Source organism: Rhinoderma darwinii, chromosome 9, assembly GCF_050947455.1.
Source record: "Rhinoderma darwinii isolate aRhiDar2 chromosome 9, aRhiDar2.hap1, whole genome shotgun sequence".
Taxonomy (NCBI): domain Eukaryota; kingdom Metazoa; phylum Chordata; class Amphibia; order Anura; family Rhinodermatidae; genus Rhinoderma; species Rhinoderma darwinii.
Window position 1 is genome coordinate 23,079,609 of NC_134695.1, and position 23,063 is coordinate 23,102,671.

The 23,063-nt window shown below is 42.1% G+C and overlaps 1 protein-coding gene across 3 annotated transcripts in view; it reads right to left on the reverse strand.

The window, feature by feature from the left end:
* Positions 1–1,566: 1,566 nt before the first annotated feature.
* DPP3 (dipeptidyl peptidase 3) overlaps positions 1,567–23,063 on the reverse strand; it is a 74,542-nt gene continuing 53,045 nt past the window's right edge. For all 3 annotated transcript variants that reach the window (XM_075837364.1, XM_075837365.1, XM_075837366.1), the window contains exons 5-18: positions 20,858–20,932; positions 20,645–20,738; positions 20,438–20,571; positions 20,004–20,134; positions 16,725–16,783; positions 15,143–15,337; positions 14,036–14,148; positions 13,527–13,619; positions 13,273–13,335; positions 13,032–13,156; positions 4,614–4,734; positions 3,928–4,107; positions 2,549–2,711; positions 1,567–2,154 (exon numbers count right to left, since the gene is read on the reverse strand). In XM_075837364.1, coding sequence (XP_075693479.1) covers positions 1,997–2,154; positions 2,549–2,711; positions 3,928–4,107; positions 4,614–4,734; positions 13,032–13,156; positions 13,273–13,335; positions 13,527–13,619; positions 14,036–14,148; positions 15,143–15,337; positions 16,725–16,783; positions 20,004–20,134; positions 20,438–20,571; positions 20,645–20,738; positions 20,858–20,932 — 1,704 coding nt within the window. In that variant the 3' untranslated portion in view covers positions 1,567–1,996. The remainder of the gene's footprint in view (positions 2,155–2,548; positions 2,712–3,927; positions 4,108–4,613; positions 4,735–13,031; positions 13,157–13,272; positions 13,336–13,526; positions 13,620–14,035; positions 14,149–15,142; positions 15,338–16,724; positions 16,784–20,003; positions 20,135–20,437; positions 20,572–20,644; positions 20,739–20,857; positions 20,933–23,063) is intronic.

Consider the following 23,063-nt stretch of genomic DNA (forward strand, 5'->3'; position numbering starts at 1 on the left):
ACCCTTTAGGTGTTTCACAAAAATTTAGAGCAATGTAGAGGTGAAATTTACATTTTTTTTTGTCAGAAAATCCTCTTTATACCATTTTTTTTATAACACAAAAGGATTTATCAGAGAAACGCAACTTAATACGTATTGCCCAGATTCTGCAGTTTTGAGAAATATCCCACATGTGGCCCTCGGGTGGTAATGGACTGAAGCACCGGCCTCCGAAGCAAAGGAGAACCTGGTGGATTTTGAGGCCTCTTTTTTATTAGGCACCATGTCCAGTTTGAAGAGGTCTTGTGGTGCCAAAACATTGGGAACCCCCCAAAAGTGACCCCAATTTGGAAACTAGACCCCTTGAGGAATCCATTGTAGTTTTCTTGGGGTGCATGCGGCTTTTTGATCAGTTTTTATTCTATTTTTAGGTGGCGCGGTGACTAAAAAACAGCAATTGTACTATTGTTTTTTTTTTCTTTTCTTTTTACAGCGTTCACCGTGCGCTATAAATGACATTCACTTTATTCTGCGGGGCGATACGATTACGGCGATACCAGATGTTTATAGGTTTTTTTTTATGTCTTATGGCGTTTGCACAATAAAATACGTTTTGTAAACAATCATTCACTTTTTGTGTTACCTTATTCTAAGAGCCAGAATGTTTTTATTTTTCAATCAATAAAGCCGTGCGAGGACTTATTTTTTGCGTAACGAACTGTAGTTTCGATCAGTACCATTTTTAGGTACATGCGACTTTTTGATCTCTTTTTATTCCATTTTTTGGGAGGTGAAGTGACCAAAGAATTGTGATTGTGGTTCGGTTTATTATTATTTTATTTTACGGCGTTCACCGCACGGGATAAATAAAATAATTTTGTAGTTCAGGCCGTTACGGACGCGGCGATACCAATTATGTATAGTTTGTTTATATATTTTTAATAATAAAGGACTGATAAGGGAAAAGGGGGATTTTTACTTTTATTACTTTTAAATCTTTTATTTTCTTATTTTTACACATCATTTTTTAACTTTTTTTTAACTTTATTACTTTGTCCCACTAGGGGACATGAGGGCAGGAGGCTCTGATCGCTATTCTAATACACTGCACTACATGCGTAGTGCAGTGTATTAGAACTGTCAGCTACTCACTGACAGCAAGCATAGTGGGTCCTGACGTTGTCAGGACCCACTAGGCTTCCGTCTATGGCATAGCCGGACGCCATTGTTTGGTGTCCGGTTGCCATAGTCACCATCGCCGGCCGCTATCGAGTAGCAGGCCGGCGATGGCAGCTTAACCCCTAAAAAGCCGCGATCTCTATAGAACGCGGCTTTTAAGGGGTTAATCAGCGGGGGGGACACAGCGATCGGTCCCCGCTGTAGGAGCTGTGACAGCTGCTGAACAAGACAGCAACTGTCACAGCTCCTGTATGTGTCGGGAGGACGGCCGAAACGGCCGTTACTCCCGAGACGTACTATTACGGCATGGAGCGCGAACGATACAGCTGCCATGACGTAATAGTACGTCAAGGAGCGGGAAGGGGTTAAGAAAACTTGTCTAAATGTTCAAAAACTTCTAAAAATATATTCTTTTATAACATTTTTATTTTGGGTGGAAATACTTAGAATATCTTAAAAAGAAAAAACAGTCTTCAAGGTTAAATGGTTACAAGCATGGCAAAATTAAAAAAAATTTAGTTTAACCTTTAACCCGCAAAAAAAAAAAAAAAAGTCAAAAGCAAACAATTAGTGTGTCCCTGTGAACGCTTTTCCATTGACAGCCATATAGTGACATCTCGCTGCTCTTCATGTTGCCTAGGACTCTGTAGAGCAGCACTTTTGCTTGGAATCATTGCTGTTTTTATTTAATCCAAATGATTACTCTAAAACCGCACCCCCTTAATGAGACCACCACAGATTGCTTATTGCCCTCAATCTATGCTTTCAATATGCCGAGTATTGCTTCATTGACCCATTCAGAGCACAGTGACAATATGTTGCCTGGTGTCCCCACAATTCATCTGCGGTTTTGTTTTTCCCAGTAGAAGGCATCTGCACAACTCAGTTCCAGCATATTCCTCTCCAGTTCCACCTCATCATTGCAGAATCTCTGCAGGACAGAGAGGATTAGACCAGAGGGGCTGCTGTCATAACGCAAGACTTCCACATCATCCCCTGCATAAAGAACAAAACAAAGATATATAAGTCAGGATCCACCACACAGTGACTATTATGGAACCAAAGTTTAATGCAGATCCAGCAGTTAGGACCATTACCACTTGAAAACTAACGGGTCCACTGCTTCAGCGGAGAGAAAGATTACTCTCCACTGAAAAGAATGGGTCATGTAAATCAATGAAACCTAGCATCATTCTGCAATGTAGCGTAATAACGTCTCCAGGGATTACTGCAAGTTATTGATGAACAGTGCTTTTGCGGAGAGAAGCCCCAAAAAAAAAAAAAAAAAATATATTGAACAGGATACCAACACACGTCCTTCAACTGCAGGCAACAGACTGGTAAAGATATACATTTAGGTCTAATGAAAGTCAGTGTTGAGGCTTCTCACCTGTTATTCGAGTGTTTATCTGTACAAACAACTTGCGCTCCTCTTTTCTCAGTATTACAATGTCACGGAGGGTGAGAAACGGATGTGATTTCTCATCTGTAACCTTAGAGTACCCATCATACATCTCACGAGCCTGGTTTACATCTGCAGTAGATTTATATACCTGAGGAGGAAAAAAAAAAAGAATACTTAACAAAAAGATTGATGGGAATATATAGATGGATACATAAAACACTTCCCTTTACAGACATAGGTGTGTATTTACATATATGCCTGTGGGAAAATGCCTCAGGATAAGGGACAAGAGAATTTGGCAGGAAGCCAGCTGCCTGAAGTTACCACGAAGGCTCTATATATACACACACACACACACACACGCGACAGGGTCCAGATGTCGGCAGATGAAAACCACATCCGTTCAGGGCAGTTTTTAACGGCTGATTCAGGCCTGTTTTGCACAATTTTAAAAAACTGATGAATTTTATTTATAAATAAAACCCACAGGATGGTCACATGTTCGCCCAGTCGCCATTTTCTCTTGCTTTCAGAGTATCGAGAGCTTTGTTTGATCCCTCCACTTCTTTGCATTGGTTTCTGGCTTTTTCTCTACTATTTTTTTTACATGCCATCACGTCCTCACAACTATTGAACCGTCTACTGCAGCTTTGGCAGATTTCTCTGCAATTCAAACTGTAATCGCAGATGTTGATGCCCTCTGTAGATAGTGCCACACAGCCCCTTGTAGGCAGCGCCCCCCATAGATGGCACCACTATAGCTCCCTGTAGGAGCAGAATCACTCTGGTCAGGGATTCCGCTCAGAGGGAGCCCTGACTAATGTCCATATATGGACCCCTCTAAGAGTGGAATCCCCTGCCAGAGCATCATGAAACGCTCTGACCAGGGATTCCGCTTCAGGAGTTGCCCCTGATGTGTATTTAGGTACGTGGGTGAGTATTAGCATAGGATTGTATGGGTACTGTTAAGGTGTTGTTGATTTATTGAACCACGTATAGTGCTAGTATACTTGATACATATTGATAGTTCTTGGGCATTGGGGTATAATGACACTATAAAGTGAATAAATATATTGTGTATTCTGTGTTTAGTAACAGAGTGTGATTACAGTTAGTTAATAAATCTTGTTTTATTTACTATACAATTGGGACACACACGAGAAAAGGTAGGGGAGCTAGACATAACCCTAATAGAAAGTGGGGGACACTAGCCCAGTGAACCCCACTAATTTACAAGCCCTATAACGGAGATCATAAAAAAAAAACAAAACAAGAAATAGAGAAGTAGTCACGCCATGAGTAGACAATACTGAGCAGAGAAGCCACAGATCCAGTGTAACCCATTTACGTCTAAAGATACATACCTGCAATCGTAGCAGAAAACGCTGGATGGCCGGTCGACCCACACTCATAATCTTGTCCCTGTCTAGTGACACTTGTGCATCTGGACGCCCGTCAGCTCCAGCTTTCTGTGTGACAGTGACAAAGTTCTCCCCAGCCTCCAGAAGTACACGGAGAATGACAAAGCGAGCCTGCATGTGAGCCTGTGGATGAGAACAAGCAGTTTAATGCTAGGCAAATTGGGGCAGATTTATTAATGCATACAAAGTTTGATAGTGTAAACAGACAAGGCAGTCAGAAGATGTGGTGCACGGCGTATGATATATTTGCCGCATCTTGATAGACAGGTTAGACACTTTTTTCCTTATACCACCTCTTGATTGGCTTAGCGAACGCCAGATTTTTTGCGGCAGAATTTTGACACCCCGCTTTCCAGCTCAGCCAGACCCCTGAATGTGGTGCAAAAGGCACACAGCATGTATAGCAAAATTTTGGTACCAACTTAAACCAGAATTGTGGCACATTTTGAATAGTAAATCATGTGCTCTGCACACTTCTTTATATTGAAATCACACTTTTTTCCAGAGATTGGTAGATGGAACCTCGCTAGAAGCAATGTTTAGTCCTTTTAGTGCCAGTGATTGCATTTATCTTCAGCCGATTCATTCAAACATCTATATCTACTTACACTATATAATTCAAAACAAACCTGTCTCCATTTTCCAGTCTCCGGTGTATAGTATTGCAGTCCCAACAACCCGGCCCGAACCATGTTCAACCAATTTACATACAAAACATCCTGGGCTTCCTGAGCTTCGTGACCAAATATCCTGTAGATACAAAAAAATGTACATTTTACAAATATGATTGAATTAGGCCAGATCACCAGCACTTCACTGGCTTTGTTTATTCCACGATTCACCCAGCCAGAATGGCAGGGGAATCTATAAGTGATGACCTGGGAGCTCCTGAAAATCTAGTAAAAGAAATCTAGGAGACAATCTAGTCCTTCTCCACTCAATTCCGTTGTATCAGTGGGGGATCTACGTGGTCTACAATGCAAAAGAGACAACACAATTCTCAAACAAAGCCTAAACTACTGAGTATCAATCTATTATATATATCTACATGAAATATAAAATTGTGGTCTGCATTTAGCTCAACTTTTACTAATTTAACCCCTTAGAGACTCACAGCCGATTTTTCAAATCTGAAGTGTCATGTTATGTGATAATAACTTTGGAATCCAATTGATTCGGAGATGGTTTTCTCGTGACACATTGTACTTTAGGTTAGTGGTAAAATGTGGTCAACATTTAGAGAAAGACGTTGACCAACATTTAGAGAAAGTTTGAAATAAAGCATTTTTCTAAATTTAAAACGTATAATCTTGCAAGACGTATACTATTTTGTGATACTACACAAAATAGTAACTAGTTGACATTTCCCATATGTCTACTTTGTCGGCACAGTTTTTTTTAATGTACTTTTTTTATTTTTCTAGGACATTACAAGGCTTCTAAAATTAGCAGCAATTTCACATTTTCAAGAAGATTTACAAAACCTTTAGGGACCAGTTCATTTCTGAAGTGGGTTTGATGGGCCTAAATATTAGAAACACCCCATATAAAAAACACCACACCAAGACGGCATACTTCAGAAGTATTCAAAACATTTAGAAAGTTTATTAACCCTTTAAGCGGTTCACAGGATTTAAAGCAAACTGGAGGTAAAATGTACAACATTTTTTGCAGAAATTCAAATTTTAAAATTTATTTTTCTGTAACACAAAAGGTTTAACCAGAGAAACACAACTCAACATGTATTGCCCAGATTCTGCAGTTTTTAGAAATATCCCACGTGTGGCCCTAGTATGCTACTGAATTCAAACAAAGGCCTCAGACATGGAGCACCTAGTAGATTTTGGGCACCATATCCTGTGTGAAGAGGTCTTGTGGTGCCAAAACATTGGAAACACACCCAAAAAAAATACACCATTTTGGAAACTACACCCCTCAAGGCATTTATCTAGAAGTGTAGTGAGCATTTATATCCAAGAGGTTTTTTTTACCAGACATTATGTGCAGCGAGTGGTGCAAAGTGAAAATGGCAATCTTCCACTGATATTTTAGTGCACAATGTTGTGCCCAGTTTGTGCCACTGAGGACAAATACCCTAAAGTGTTAAGCAAGTTCTCCCAGATATGGTAAATGTGTAGATGTAAACTGCTGTTTGGGCACATTGTAGGGCTTAGTAGGAAGGGAGTGCCATTTGGAAAGCGGATTTTGCTGGGCAGTAGTTTTGATTGGGGTTATACTGGTATTGAAGTTCATAATGTGGTGGCATATATAAGCTGTGCGGAGTACATCAGGGCATAAGACCGTAAATAAATAATAATCCACAGATGTGTGGCCAGTGTCTCACTGATAAACTGTGCCCAATCTTATCCCCCTTTTGGAACACACGCTGCACCTTGTGTCTTCAGATTCCAAGAGCCATAACTTATTTTTTTGGCGAGGGAGCTGTAGGAGGGCTTATTTTTTTTACGGGACAACCTAGGTTTTCATTGGTACCATTTTGTGGTACATGTGACTTTGATCGCTTTTTATTCCATTTTTAGGAAGCAAGGCGAGCAAAAAACAGCAATTCTCAAATTTTACAGTGTTCACGTATACTATAAACAACTTTATTCTGCCAGTCGATACGATTACGAGAAACAAGAGCGAAAAAGCATACAGATCTTTTGGCCATGGTCAGCAGAGGGCATCTATCTGCAGTGGGTTGTCCTTTCTTGCCAGAAAAAATAAATTCGGTACCTGAAAATGTTTTCGAGGCAAAGAGATCTATGATAGGTATCCCCCACTTCTTGCATATCGACTAAAAGATTTCCCTGTTGAGTTTCCATTCCCCTTCTCTCAGACTCCCTGCTAAGCAAATCTGCGGTGTCGTTTTCACTTACTTTGAGATAAACAGCTGTTGGGGATGGAACATTCTTCTCCGCTTAACAAAACTACCTGAGAGCTTGTGGCTTGTGCCCCCTTGCCTGTTGAGATAGGCTACTGTGGTGGAGTTGTCTGATAGTGTGAAAGGATTGCCATTTGAAAATCCTAAGGTTAGGGATTTCAGGGCCTCTTATACTGCCGTCCGTTCAGGTTTGAGGATGCCGAGGATAGAGACTGATTTCAGGTTCCCTGGATGAATGAATTTGAAGTGTGGGCTCCCCACCCCTTCTCTCTGGAATCTCTGGTAGTTAGCATCCGCTGCTGAGGTGTCCATGGTAATCCTCGGGGATTCTCTGTGATCTTCCACCAGCTCAGGGAGTTTTCTTGATGGAATGTTTCTCTAGAGAGGACTGTTTTTTGTTCCAAGAGGAAAGAAGAAAATTCTGGAGAATTCTTGAGTGGGCCTGGGCCCACAGTACAGCTGGTATTGTAGATCTCAGTACTCCTAATAATTTCGTTACTTCTCTGATGGTAACTGTAGAGATGGAGCGGAAACTTGAAATCTGGTTGATCAGAGATTTTTGTTTCGGGTGAAATTACATTTTCTGAGAGTCCAATAGAATTTCCAGAAAGATTTTTCTCTTGTTATGAGAAAGTGTATTGGCCATCCCAAGTTGGTGAAGGTCTTTTGGATGAACTAAAGATGTGATAATTGCTCCATCAGTGGTGGTTCTGAGATTAAGAAAATAGTCCAGGTATGGTACAATCTGGATGCCTTTTAGATATAAGAAGGCAGTCACCTCGGACATAATTTGAGAATACTCTGGGAGCAGCACACAGACAGTCGGGAAGCGCTTGGAACTAACACCACTGCTGACGATTCTGAGAAACATCTGAGAATTTTGGTGTATTGGAACATGGTAATAACCATCCCTCAGAGATGCCATGAAGGAGTCTTGACATAGAATGTTAAGGCTATGTTCACACGGGGTATTTTGCAGGAGGAATATCTGCCTCAAAATTCAGTTTGGAAGTTTGAGGCAGATATTCCTCTCCCTGCACGCCGATTTTCGCGCCGTTTTTCGCCCGCAGCCATTGAGCGCCGCGGGCATAAAACAGCGCGAAATACGCTTTCTCTGCCTCCCATTGAAGTCAATGGGAGGTCAGAGGCGTAAACGCCCGAAGATAGGGCATGCCGCTTCTTTTTCCCGCGAGCCAGTTTTACTGCTCGCGGGAAAAAGACGCCGACGCCTCCCATTGAAATCAATGGGAGGCGTTCTCGGGCCGTTTTTGCCGAGTTTTTCGACGCGGTTTCCGCGTCCAAAAATTCGGCAAAATACCCCGTGTGAACATAGCCTTACGGTCGACCGAATGGTCTCCATTTTGAATTTTTTGTATTTTAGTTAGTGATTCAGTGCTTTAAAATTTATAATTGCTCTGACTGAGCAGTTTGGTTTCCTTACATTGGGTAGTGGAAACCCTCTTTTTGATGACAAGTTAGGACTAGTATTAGGACTTTTTTTTTCAGGAGGTGAGTAATTTCTTTCACCAGATGTTAAGCATCTGCCAGGCACAGCTTCTGTATCCACGCCCATAGGTAATAAGTCTGCACCTGCTTCTATGTCTGTGAGACTGACTCCATCTTCCACCACTCAGGATGGCAGGCTTAGGAGTGGGAGAGCCTATCACAGCCTGGCCAGACGGAGCTAGCTCCCGCCCTCTGTCTATTTATACCTGCCTTTCCTGTTCCTCCTTGCTTGTGATTCTTCTCGTTTGGTTTCCTGGCCCTGCTGCAGCTTCTGAACTACTTGTCCCTGCTTCGTATTGACCCTGGCTTACTGACTACTCTTCTGCTCTGCGTTTGGTACCTCGTACACTCCTGGTTTGACTCGGCTTGTTCACTACTCTCCTGCTCTGCGTTTGGCACCTCGTACACTCCTGGTTTGACTCGGCTCGTTTACTACTCTTGTTGCTCACGGTGTTGCAGTGGGCAACTGCCCCGTTTCCCTTTGTTCTGTGTTTCCTTGTCTGGTTGTCTGTCGTGCACTTACTGAGTGTAGGGACAGTCGCCCAGTTGTACCCCGTCGCCTAGGGTGTGTCGTTGCAAGTAGGCAGGGACTGAGTGGCGGGTAGATTAGGGCTCACTTGTCTGTTTCCCTATCCCTGTCATTACACCAGAGCTGCTTGATCCAAGGAGGATAGATTTTTGGTCATCATGAATCTTGGAGGACAATTGTCAAACTCCAATCTGTAGCCTTTTTGGATTATTCCTGATCCAAGCGGATGCTGTGATGTCTGAATTTTTTTAATGAAAATCTGCCTCCTACTGGAAATCTGGCATCATTTGGAGTGATCATCAGAGGGTATATTAAAGAGGAACCCCTTTCCTCTTCCCCTGAACTTGTGATGGTATCTGTCCGCACCTCTTCTCCTGGTGTCAGATCTACCTATTCTCTGGTTCCAAAAGGACTGGCGTTTGTAATTTTCTTTTGGCTCTGACGGGAAACATTTTTTGTTTCCAAATAGGTGATCCCCTTCACATGGAATGGTGGCACAATTTATTTTTTGAGCCAGCATCTCCTCTATAATTCCCGAGCCAGACAGTTTTTTGTTGCACTGGCTGCAAATCCTGCAGCCATTTTCACTGTCTGCCATAAAATTTACTGCTTGTTTAAGCATGGGCATATAAGAGATACAGACTTCTTTTGGAGTACCCGCTGCAAGATTTTCTAGCCAGTTAAGCCATAGGGTCAGAGATCTAGTAGTGCAGGTGGCAGAAATTCCTGGCCTCGGCATGGCCGTTGTAGTTTCCCCAAGAATGTTTTAGGAAACCACCTGCTCTTATCCATAGGGTCTCTAAGCATACCCATATCTTCAAAGTGAAGAGGTTTTTTTTAAAAATTCTTGCCACTGATGCATCAACTTTGGGGATGTTGCCCCAAAGTTCAGGATACTTGGGTTTAAACGCTTTGGAGACCAACGCTCTTTTATCCTTCCATTTCGTTTTATGGATTGGAAAGACATCTATTATTCTTCCAGACCCATTTGATCTTGGATAGACAGACTCCTTAACGTCTTCCATACCCATGGTCTGTTTTTGTTTTTTAACAGATTAGAAGACTACAACTAAATACCAATGTAGGATCTCAGAGTCAAGAAAAAAAGCTCACCGTACAGATAGCTTTGAACAATGTTTGACACCTCAGGTCGACCATTTAGTCTCCCAGATGACACAGAGGAATCAGTCAATTATTTCCCCTTCCTCTGGTACACTGCCCACTTCATGGTAGGCCGCGACCTAAGTAGAGGGTAGGGAATGATGCGGAATCAGTCGGTGATGACAGTGAATCAATAGCAGAAGCTAGGTGCGAAACGTGCGTTGGGGTGTTCTGACAGTGGAATGGCTCATGGTGGGTTAAGTATTGTGGGTCATGAGGTTTTCATGGTTTATTTAGAACTGTTGCCATTTATGATATTGTGGTTATACCATGGTTGGAGGTTGTGTAATGCTTGAATACATATAGTAAGACGCATGGAATATGTTCTATATACATTGTTATTATATGCATAGCCATCACCATTGTTTGCCCTGCCTTATGATCAACACTGTCTATTTCTTGTACTGATTGTACATTGTTTTTATGGGTGGTGAATTTTTATATAGTCTTGACTAACTGTATTGTTTGTCTTCAATAAAGATTTTTGTATTTTTCTATGATACGATTGATTGTCTTATTGCAGCATTTGAGGGAAGTTTTTTGGTGTTTATGCTATGTATGGGTTCCCATATGTGAATTTATATACAGTGACTATATGACCTTTAAATAAATAGGTATTCTTTTTTGGTTTAACAATAGAACAATAGCAGAAGCAACCTCTTCTATAATTAGGGTCTTTAAAATTATCCAAGAAGGAGGGCGAATCCTCTGTCACAATCATCTCAATGTGTGAGTAAATGACTGAATCCCAGCCAAGGGAGACCCAGATATTACACTCACCGCGCTCTAACCCCTTGCCCACTTTCCTCCATGGGAGAGCGGTGAAAGCAGGCTGGGGAAGCCTCTCACGTGAGGACTTAAAAGGACAGAGAGGCTGTAACAGCCTGGGGATCCCCATCCACTACGCAGCCCTCCCACCGCAGTGGGGGAGACCAGGCTGCGTGAAACACTGGTGTGCACTGACCAGCTTCTTCTTAGTTTCCCCAAGGGACAGGAAACTGAAGCAGGTAAGAGGAGTGACCCTTTTATGGCAAAACGGTTGTCTTCGGTCCCTGGGGGTGGGGGAACCAGTCAGTGCCGCTGTGGAGGTGTTAGGGAAGAGCCGATTTCGGGTTAATTTAAAACGTAATTTTTTTATCATTATACAGTATTTTTAATTAACTTTTTTTTGTCCCACTACGGCACTTGAAGGCATGAAGCAGTTCTATATTCTAATACATTGCACTACTTACGTAGTGGTATGTATTAGAGCTCTCAATTACACTGACCGGAATTCTACCAAGCCCTGAATCCAGCGGGGCTTAATAGGCTTCTGTACTTAGCAGAACAGGAGGCCATTGCTAGGCCTCCGGTTGCAATACCAACAATCGGCAACCCCAGTGTCATGTACAAACCATATAGATGTCTCGCACAGTCTAAGGGGTTAATCAGTGGGGATCTGAACTAGCTCCAGTCCCTGCCGTTACAGCAGTGACTGGAGCTAGGTGTTGGGAATGGGGTGGGCTCAGCTTCTGAGCCCACGCCATCACAGTCAAGTACAGTTACGTGACTGTGAGATATCGCCAAGGGGTTAAAAGGGAACCAGTCAGTAGGTTTGGAGCCACTAAACCTCCAGAATGTTGTTCTGCATCTGGGGTTGTGTTCCAAACCTGCCTACCTCAAACACGGATGTTTCAGGGTTAGTAAAGAAAATTACAATTTACCAAAATAAGGAATCCGGCGGCAGTGGGTGCATTGCACACAAAGCCAGGGGCCGAATACCTCGCGTCTATTTTGTGGTAGGCAAATTTGAAACACTTAACCTGAGCTGCATATGAGCACGTTGGTGGTTTAGTGGCTCCAAACCTACTGACAGGTACCCTTTAAGCTGCTTCAATTCTTTTCATTGGTATTTTCCGGTCTGGTTTTAAATAATTTTTTCGCTTATTGTAGATAGAAATATTGTTCCATAGTGGGGATGTCACACAAATTTAACATATGCTTCTGTGTAATTGCCAACTTTGAGCTTGAAGTACTCCACTTTTCTTTTTTTGCCCCTTTATTTGTACATTTGTGTTTGTGAGGTGCTGTGTGCAGAAAAACGTACCGATCCCTGCCCATGTGATCTTCACTCCAACCTGTCTGTGCTCACGGACCCCGAAAACTATACGATGCAGGGATCGGTAAGTTTTTCTGCACACAGGACCTCGCAAATACAAATGTACAAATGTACAAATGTACAAATAAAGGGGGCAAAAAAAAAAAAAAAAAAAAAGTGGACTGTTTCTTTAACCCCTTGATGACTGCCACTCAGCTACATACATTCCAACTGCCGATGCCCCATGCAGTTGTCACGTATATAAAAGCTGGCAGCCTGGAAGGGGGCTTAACGAGTGCAGTGTGGCTAAATTGTAAGCAGCGCTGCAGTCTGCCAGGGCTTAAAGAACCCCGGAATACACGTCCCCTGTAGATAGGTGGCGCTACTTACAGGGTGGTTTGCACTAAGCTCCCTCTAGGAGCGAAATCTCCGGTCAGATCGCTCTGTCCGGGGATTCCCCTCCTAGAGGAAGCCCCTATCTCTCTATACCCTGTGTAGATCGTGCCACCCCCAGCATATAGCGTCACCCCTCCTATATAGATAGCACCATCCCCCTGTAGGTAGCGCCACCTAAGCGCAATAACTGAACTAATTTCTTTAAGAACTCTTAGGTATAGCCCCTCCGGTCCCAGAGCCTTGTTCACATTTTGTTTAACTTGGGGCCTAAACCTGCCCTAAACTTGTTTTACACGTGTCTCCTTCTGGGACAAACAGAAGGCTTTTCAGGTCTTGTTTTTTAACAGTTTAGATTACAACGTGCGATATAGAAGAATCTCACAGTATGTATTGCTTCCTTCCTACAACTTTATAAGACATCTAATTGCTGGTTACAGAGTTAAGAGGACAAGTTTCACAACATTTTAAGTATGTTACTACTCAAGGTTTCTTACCGCAACACTTCTTTACTAACGCAAAGATACAGTCCAACACACTCAGCTCTGCACTCCTCGTAGGAAGAGGCGATGGTGGAGAATTTACTGTCCCAGGTTTCACCAGGCTTATACCAACTGTTCACCTGGTAGAAGGAATTTTTTATTGAATGTGAACAAATGTCACAGCAAATTCTAAATATACAGTGCACCCCTGATAACTAATGGAATATATACTTCTACCGTCACAATAGTTTCTCACCTGCTCCCCAGTCTCTGGGTTAATGATATGCTCTTTGTCAAAATTGTATGTTCCTTTATTATCCTGGGAAACACAAAAGCAGACTATGTATGGGCCCTCTATAGAGATAGATAGATAGAGAACACACACACACACACACACACACACACACACACACCACACACACACACACACACGAGAACACACGAGAATACACACACACACGAGAACACACACACACACACACTTTCATATAATACTAGGAAATAACTTACCTGGACAAAAAGTTTTCCACTGCCATGTCCTAGTAACTCATGCAAACCGACCTGAACTTCAAAAGACGGACCACGATACTTTATAAAAACATCCTGAAAGAAAAGACCTATTACTATGGTTACATACATGGACGCACATAGATGTGATTAAAACAGAACGCACCAATTACTGTAATTATAGAGGTGAGGTTTAAGGCCTCATGCACACGACCGTAGTCATGTACACGGCTGTGATTTTCGGCTTGGCTGGCCACGGAGTTTCAACCGCAAATCGCGGGGCGTCCATTATGTTCTATGAGCCTGGACCGCAGAACACGGCCGTAATAAGACATGTCCGTTCTGAGGTCCAGGCTCCTGTGCCATGCACGGACTGTGGAAATATACAGCCGATGCACCTTTAGGAGCCTGGCACTAACTACATAGCGCCATCACCACAAGTGTATATCAGATATCACCAAGTGGTTTACCTATTACGAAGTTGGTCTAAGAAAATGAACTGTATACTGTACCTTGTCTTCCTCAGATAAGAACGTCAGCTTATCACGCTCCGTCGCGGAACCAACCGATAAAACATTCCCCAATGAGACATTCTTAAATCCAACACTCTGTCTGATATCATCATCTGGGAAAATAGAGACATGGAATAAAAAATAATGTTACCTGCAATTAATAATTGGTTTTCACAAGTGTAGAGGCCAATGTACAACTAACACTATTGGTAAAACAACCCATCATGTATGTGGTCAATTTAGTTATATTTACACATTGACATATTGGTCTTCCACAGATTGGCTGGCTTAAAGAGGCTGTCACCAGATTATAAGTGCCCTATCTCCTACATAATCTGATCGGCGCTGTAATGTAGAGAACAGTGGTTTTTATTTTTAAAAACGATCATTTTTGAGCAAGTTATGAGCAATTTTAGATTTATGCTAATTAGTTTCTTAATAGACTGTTACATTCCAGGATACAGCAGAACTATGGTGCATATGATATCTTTAAAAAAATCTATGCGGTATTGAGCACTTCTCAAGAGTTCATTTTTCATTATACATAGGTTATAATCCATTACTATGTATGTGGTGCTAGAAATAAGGGTGCAACAACCTCTGCCCTTTCTAAGGAACTCTAGTAAATGACAATGAACAGTGAATACAGATTCCTAGGTAGTTCGCGTTTCAATTGACGACAATTTTTAACACTTCAAGGTGTGTGTGTATAGCTTTATCCATCTCGTTTACACAACAGGGGAATGATGTGCACTTGTACTACATACCCCAATGCTTCTCTATAGAGAATGAATGATAGTAAGCTAGCTTTTATGCACCTGTTAGCAAAGGATGGGTCAGAAAGGTGTCCACATACATTCACTAAATGGGTTAAACAAAGATGAAGCAAGAAATAAAAAGGAATGGTTTAGTAGGTGGCGAAGGACATTCATACAGCTGAAAATGTCACGTAACAAATGTTAACCATATCGGTGCTGTGATTCTACACAATTCTCCATTATTTTGTTGTAGTCAAGTCCAAAACCAGCTTGGACGCATACCCAGTAGCGTCCCATTCAGTAAGTACTAAGCATCCTACACATGTAACTAAAAGCAGTGTAACCTTACAGTTTGGGATATTGATTCCAGCAGGAATGCCACTGCCACTAAATGTCACTACATCCAAGGAGGTGAAGTCTGGTCGGAGGAATGTGTCCTTCTCATAGGCAGATGGCCATGGGAGCGATGCTACGAGCTTCTCTGCTGCACAGACTAGCTGAGCAAAGCGAGCACTCACCAGCTTGTTGACCACTGCTACAAAGCCTGAATAAAACAGAGAAATATGTACTAGTTACACAGGGATAACGGCTCATGCACACAACCATTGTTTTCTTCAGTGTCCTATCAGGTTTTGTTTTTTTGCGGATAGCATACAGACACAGTTCTATGGGGCCAAGCACAGTTTTTTTTTTTTTTGCAGATCCGCGTGCCTGTTCTACAAAATTATAGGACATGTAAATACGGACAAGAATAGGACAAGTCCATCTCATCCATTCTAGTGTAGGGGTCAGAAAAAAATAAATAAAAAATAGATAGCCCACTTGCCACTTGCTTAAAGAGACCCTTTCACCTCCCCATACATGTGCAGCTGAGTGCAGCATGTAATGGGGAGGGCTGCACAAAGCCTGGGGCACTTTACTTTTTTCTCTACCCTCCTCCGTTATTTAGATATTGGTGCGGTTATATTTGCACACACTTTCACTCTTCAATTTTCAAGATCGGTCTTCTGCCGAACTGGCAAGGGGGCGTGTCACTGCTACGGACAGTTTAAGAGCTGTGGAGAGGAGAGCTTCCCAGCTCTTACACTGTCCGTAGCAGTGACACGCCCACTTGCCAGTTCGGATGAAGAGTGAGAGTGGGAGCGCGCGCGCACGCACGCACTCTCCTCTATCCTCGCTCTTGCTGTAACACTGTCCATATCTGATTGGACAGTGTCACAGCAATAGTAACACGGCACCTTGCTAGTACATGCCCCATTGACAGTTCAGGGGGTTATTTAAATAACTGGCGCCAAATAGAACGGCATTGAAATCTAAATAACGGAGGAGGGTAGAAAAAAAAAGTTAACTGCCCCAGGGTTTGTGCTGCCCTCCCCAATACATGCTGCATTCAGCTGCACATGTATGGGTAAGTGAAAAGATCATACAGTATAACAGGTCTGCAGCGTGTTTCATCTAGTGATCTGCACGCATTCCAATGGCAGATGCCACAAGTTACACAGAATCCAAGTATTCACGTCGGCCCTTCTTAAATGTTCTGTGTGAATATCTCCCTCCTGATAACAAAATAAGATCTGTCACAAGGGGACACTTTATATATCAATGCAATATTTTCCCTCGTACACTACTCAGGAATTCCTGCTCCCAAATGCCTCAGATAATAAAGGATATATACATCAAGTGTGAAGCAATGGCAACCAATCAGGTTGCTGTTTATATTTTCTATAGGGCGTCTGAAAAATGCAAGTTGCAATCTGATTGGTTGCCATAGCCCACTATTCATTTGCACAAAATTTGCCCAAATATCATTGGAATTAAGAAAACCTTAAGATGTTTTCGGCATTGAATGAATGACATCTTAAAATCAGTCTTATTTATTGCTCACAAAGACCTGTAAAGTGTACTAAGTTCTACAATTCTCTGCATCTCACCTTCAAATTCTCCACGGGAACCAAATGGGTCTCTATAACTCTCAATGAATCCAATGTAGCTGAAACGAAAAAAAGTATACTGTCAAAATTAAGTCTCCATGTATACCATTTCCCTCAGTAATTTACGTCTGCTCTATTTAACCCCTTCCCTCTATGGCCACTTTTGACCTTCCTGATAGAGCTTCATTCTTCAAATCTGACTTGTTTCCACTATGTGGTAATAACTTCGGAATGCTTTTACCTATCCAAGCAAGGGAGATTGTTTTCTCGTGACACATTGGACTTCACGTTACAGGAAAAATTTGCTCTATATATTCAGTACTTAATTGTAAAAAACACCAAAAATTAGCATTTTTCTAAATTGAAATATATCTGTTTGTAAGACAGACAGTTATACCACACAAAATAGTTGCTAACTAACATCCCCCATGTCAAATTGACAGTTTTTTTGAACGTCCTTTTATTCTAGGACGTTACAAGGTTTAGAACTTTAGCAGCAATTTCTCACATTTTCAAGCAAATTTCAAAAGGCTATTTTTACAGGGGCCAGTTCAGTTCTGAAGTGGCTTATATATTGGAAACACACAATAAGTCACCCCATTTTAAAACGTTATCCCTCAAAGTATTCAAAACAGCATTTAGAAAGTTTAACCCTTTAGACATTTCACAGGAATTAAAGAGAAGTAGATGTGACATTTACAGATTACATTTTTTTCAGAGATTCTTTTAATCCATTTTTTTTTGTAACACCGGAAGTTTTACCAGAGAAACACAACTCAATATTTATTGCCCAGATTCTGCAGTTTTAGGAAATATCCCACATGTGGCCCTAGTGTGATAATGGACTGAAGCACCGGCCTCAGAAGCAAAGGAGCAACTAGTGCATTTGGGGGCCTTCTTTTTCTAAGACTATATTTTAGGTACCATGTCGGGTTTGAAGATGTCTTGCGGGGCCAAAACAGTGGAAATCCCCCAAAAGTTACCCCATTTGGGAAACTACACACCTCAAGGAAATTATCTAGGGGTATAGTGAGCATTTTGACCAGACAGGTTTTTGCAGAAATTATTGAAAGTAGGCCTTGAAAATAAAAACCTAAATTTTTTCCAATTATACATGTTTGGCAAATTATTTTTTTTTTCATTCCCACAAGGACTAAAAGGAGAAAAATCACCACCACATTTGTAAAGTAATTTCTCTTGAGTAAAACAGTACCCTACATGTGGTCATAAACTGCTGTTTGGACACACGGCAGGGCTCAGAAGGGAAAGAGCACGATTTGGAGTAATTTAACTGGAATGGTTTGCGGAGGCCCCTGAGTGGCCAAAACAGTGGAACCCCCCCCCCCCCCCAAAAGTGACTCATTTGGAAAAACTACACCCCTCAAGGAATTTATCTAGGGATATAGTGAGCATTTAAAAAAAAGTGATTCAATTAAATATCCACGGATGTGTGATTAACTTTGAAGCACTCCTTTATTCACAGGCCAGGTTTGTCGGGGCAGGTTTTACAACGATAAGTTGGACAAGGCCGCAAAATTTCATCATCTCTGCTGCCTACATGGGGGTCCACCTAGCAGATGACGTGGGGTTTTGGGCTAAAAATTGCTGGGCATATAAATTTGTCTGTGCCACGATTAAATTAACAAAATCCTCAAAGAGCTTGAAATAGTCAAGTTCTGCGAGGCCAGCAGTCTCAAGACTTCATAGGCAGCTCAGGAATTAGATTTGAGTGTGAGGCTCATAATTCTCAGGGGGTGGGTTCCACATGGTATCACTCATTTGGGGGTTGCCTCAGCTGATGTCCTGGGGCGTCTGTGGGGGTTCCTCATCACTGGAGGATTATTATGAGGCGGAGGAGGTCAAGAGGAATGGGGCAATTTCCTCTTCTCCCTCGTGGCCGATTCAGTGTCAGAGGCCAGGATGGCGTATGCCTCTTCGGCTGAATAGACCCTTTGAGATGATTGGGACATTTTTATTAGGGGGGGGGGGGGGGTGTAGTGCTTCTACACGTGTAATACTGAATTTATTGTTAGAGGTGGTTGTGTGTTGTGCTTTTACACATGTATATGAAAAAAAAAAAGAAAAAAAATTTAGTGACCGAAATTCAGTTAAAAAAAACCTGAATGTCCATCGCTAACGGACGCTAACTATAAGCAGTAAATGGACTCCAAAACCGTATAAAAAAATATATATATAGCTATAACTTCTGCTATATATTTTTTTACAAAACGGACATCAGTAAACGTCTGCTAGTCTAACACCTTAACGCTACCCTTTTCTTTTTTTATAAAAACCAAAAAAAAAGGCCCCAAAAAAACCTGCGTAAACAAATTACTACTGAGGCGGACTATACTCAGACGCACGCAAAAAAAAAAGGTGCCGTAAAAAAAAAGGCAAAAAAATTTCAATCCTGCGAATAATTGATCATTGCTCAGCGTCCGCAGGATGCACACATTGAAATGGTGTGAGTAGAAAAAAAAAAAAATTTGCACGGATGCTGATCAGTGATGTCGGGCACTGATCAGCACTCTGTGGCCGCAGGGCGCACACGGAGACTACAAAAATACTAAAAAAATAAAAAAAAATAGAACTAAAAAGTCCTGTGCCAAAAATTGACGTTCAGTGATCTGCACTCAGCGGCCGCAGGACGTAAAAAGAGTAAGAGAGGGAGGGGGGGTACAGGGATAAGAAGTTTAGGGACAAGTGCTGCTGCTAAATAAATAAAATAAAAAACAGAAGCAGCACAGATGGACTGATCACTCAGCAGTAGGAAGCAGTCAGATGCAGATGTCTCAGCAGGATCGCAGCACAGAAGGCCTCAGAAGCGGTAAGTATCAGCTCACAGGAACAGTGAGCAGAGCTGGTGTCACGGTCTAACCGGAATGAGGTGGGCAGAGCTGATGGAGGGTGTTTCAAACACCCGCCATGGCTGTGATTGGTTGGTCATAGCGATTGGGTGGGGGGGGGGGGGGGGTGCCACCTTGTCATCAGTACATGGCAGGGATTGGTGTTGTCCTAGACCGCACCAATCACCACGATATCACTGTGCCCTGAGGCACAGTAATTGGAGAAAGCCGCAAACGGACGCAATTGCGTTGTGTAAAGAGGACCTGCTGTTATGAACAGCAGCCATCTTTACTTTGTAACTTTTCATTTTTACACTATAACCCCTTCTCCATTTGTCGCATGGATATGGCAAAATGCGGGAAGCACTAGCTTTCCATGACGTACCCATACGGCAAATGTCGTGAAGGGGTTAGTTATCGTCTAACGTCCAACCTCTCAACTATTGGTCCTTTGTCCTGCACCCAGTATTTGGAACCCTCTTTGTGAGCTTGGATGGACCCTTCCTGAAAGCTTCGTCCATACTCCTCCAGCATTTTCATTTGGTTTTCATTGGAAGCATAAACCTATAAAAAGTTAAGGAAAAACGTTTGTTTGGAATCTCAAGCAAATGAGTGAGTTTTATGCAAAATAACTAGTTAGTTAGTGACTCAGGATGCTGGAGGTCTAAACCAAAATCCGATACAAATCACCATACATTGTATTAATGGGTCATTCCGGTTTTGGTAGTTCTCTACAATAACCCAGCCTACACATACTATATTTTTCTTCACGTTCGGATTCAGTTTCAACTCAAGGGTGAGAGGGAGAGTAGTCATTACCACGTACACCATTCTACTCACTGCTTTATGAAAGGACACGGTACATACCTTTGCCTTCGCCAGGCTTTCCCTCACCCGGAGAAGTAAAGGAGAGTAATCTCCCCTTGTAACTTGGATCTTGTGACCTTCTAACTCAAATTGGGCCAAGAGTTTTGAGAGATCAGAAGAAACATCAGCAGATCCTATCGAGATAAAGGGCCATAAAGGACATTGTAAACGCCAAATTCATATAAATCTCAACTATTGATGGTTTACCTTCTTTGTCGACAGAGGCCAGGCGAACTTCATACTTGGCTGTGCCATCTTCATCCTGAGTTTTAAATAGTCGGGTGTTGTAGGCACTTAGATTCTGGGACCAAAAAAATAAAAAAAGTTTGAGCAGACCGGTATATAATCTTAGAAGAGCTCAGATCCAAAAAGAAAAAAAAAACAGAACAAAAAAAAACCAAAAACACTTTATCTAACTACCTTTGAGTCAAGAAACTTCTGAATCAGTTCTGCATCTTCCATAGTGCAATTTGCAGAAAAATAAGTGCTTATCCCCTATGAGAAAACACAATTATAATAGGAACATGTTAATAGTGGTTTAAGAGCAGTTTATATAGGGCTTTACATAACCTTACAAGTGTCAGATGGGTAGGGGTCCATACAACGATCCCCAATGAACTTGAACAGGTTCCAGGTCACCATTTTTAGGATATGTTCACACAGGGCAGATACACTGTAAAAGCATACAGTATCCCACCGCAGGGATTCCGGCCGAAAAACCGCACTAAATTGTGGTGCCAGTTTGACCAGAATGTCTGCTGTGGAAAACTGAAAAACAAAAAATAAATAAATAAAAAACCGTTTCATACTTACTCTTAGCCACGGCGATGCGCCCCTACACAGTCCTGCAGCCTGGCCTCCCAGGGTAACATTTCATCCCATGTGACCGCTGCAAGATGTGATTGCAGCGGTCACATAGGATGAAAAGTCATCCCAGGAGGCCGGCCTGGACGAAGAAACAAAATTCTGGGTTAGTATAAAAAAAAAAAAAAAACTTTTTTTCTGAGTAGCATTGTTTTGCGCTGAAATCGCTGATTTTCTGCCACAAAAAAAATGCAACATCTGCGATTTGTTGCAAAGTTTTACCTCCCCATTGAATTCAATGGGGAAAACCCGCAACAAATAAGCAGCGATTAGGAGATCAATTTGAGCGTTTCTTTCCGCTCAGCATTTACGCAGCGTGTGGAGATTTGCTCAAATCTCATACTTTGCTGTATTATGCTGCAGATTTTCCACAACTAAATCAGTTGAGGAAAATCTGCAGTATTTACACTGTGTGAACTGACCCTTACCGTGTTGTTCAAGGACATCGATGATGGTTATGGAAACTTTTAATGCTCACTCCCACCAATTTCATTAAAACCACCTGGCAGCACAACAGGGGGGTCTACACAATGTTAGGCAAAACAGCTGACAGTCGAGACATGGGCTCCACAAGACCTAGGAAGGTGTCCTTTGGCATCTGCCACCAAGCAGATAGCAGTAGACCCCCTTGTCCTGTAAATTGCAAAGGTGGGGCCTCCCAGGATCAGACTTGTTTTTCCAGCACATCCCACAGATGCCAAAATGTGATTGAGATCTGGGGAATTTGAATGCCAATATAGCACCTTGAACATTTTGTCATGCTCCTCAGTGTGGCAGGGCACATTATCCTGCTGAAAAAAGCAAATGCCAAATCGGGAATACCGTTGCTTAAGGGGTGTACTTGGTCTGCATCAATATTTAGGTAGGTGGTATTTGTCAAACGTAACATACACATGAATGCTGTGGCCAAAGGAATTTCCAGCAGAACATTTCCCAGAGCATCACAATGCCTCCGCTGACTTGCCTTTTTTCCCCATAGTGTCCTCTCCTCCGGTAAGGTAAGTGACAAACGCACCCGGCTGTCCACATGATGTAAGAGAAAAATGTTAATCAGACCAGGCCACCTTCTATTGCTGCATGGTTCAGTTCTAATGCGCACGTGCCCACTGTAGGTGCTTTCGGCAGGTACTAACCAATGTTTGCTGGTAACACCCTGCAAGACCTGCCATTTTGAAGATGCTCCGACCCAGTGGTCTAGCCATTTTAATTTGGCCCTTGTCAGTTGCTCAGATCCTTACTTGACCATTTTTTCCTGCTCCTAACACATCAAATTCAAGAACGAAATGATCGCTTGCTGCCGAATATAAAATTTCCACCATGTTTAGTTTTTGTATTTTACCATGTTATTCTTTCATTTAATTTTATACGTTTCTTTATTATATTGGCTTTATTATAATGATTAGGGAACTTAGAAACAGGAGGATCCTGAAAAAGTATTTGTAAGGCATCGGGTACAGAAGAGCTGAACAAATTAAAATGGAAGCAGAAGTCCGAGAGATAAAACGGGGCGATGAACACTAACAGGGGAGTACAGCGCATGAAGAGTGCATCACTTTATCCTCTCCGTGTGTCACTGTATAAGTGGCTTCTGATTGTACACAATGATGCCAGTTTAGCAGTTCATTTTCTGAGGTGTACTGGACGGAAGGACTGTAGGGACGCTTCAGAATCATAAGAAATGGATCAGAAGTCCTTCAGCATCACAGTTGACAAAATGGAAAACCGAATTGTAAGTATTATAAATCTATTTATATAGCTTCAA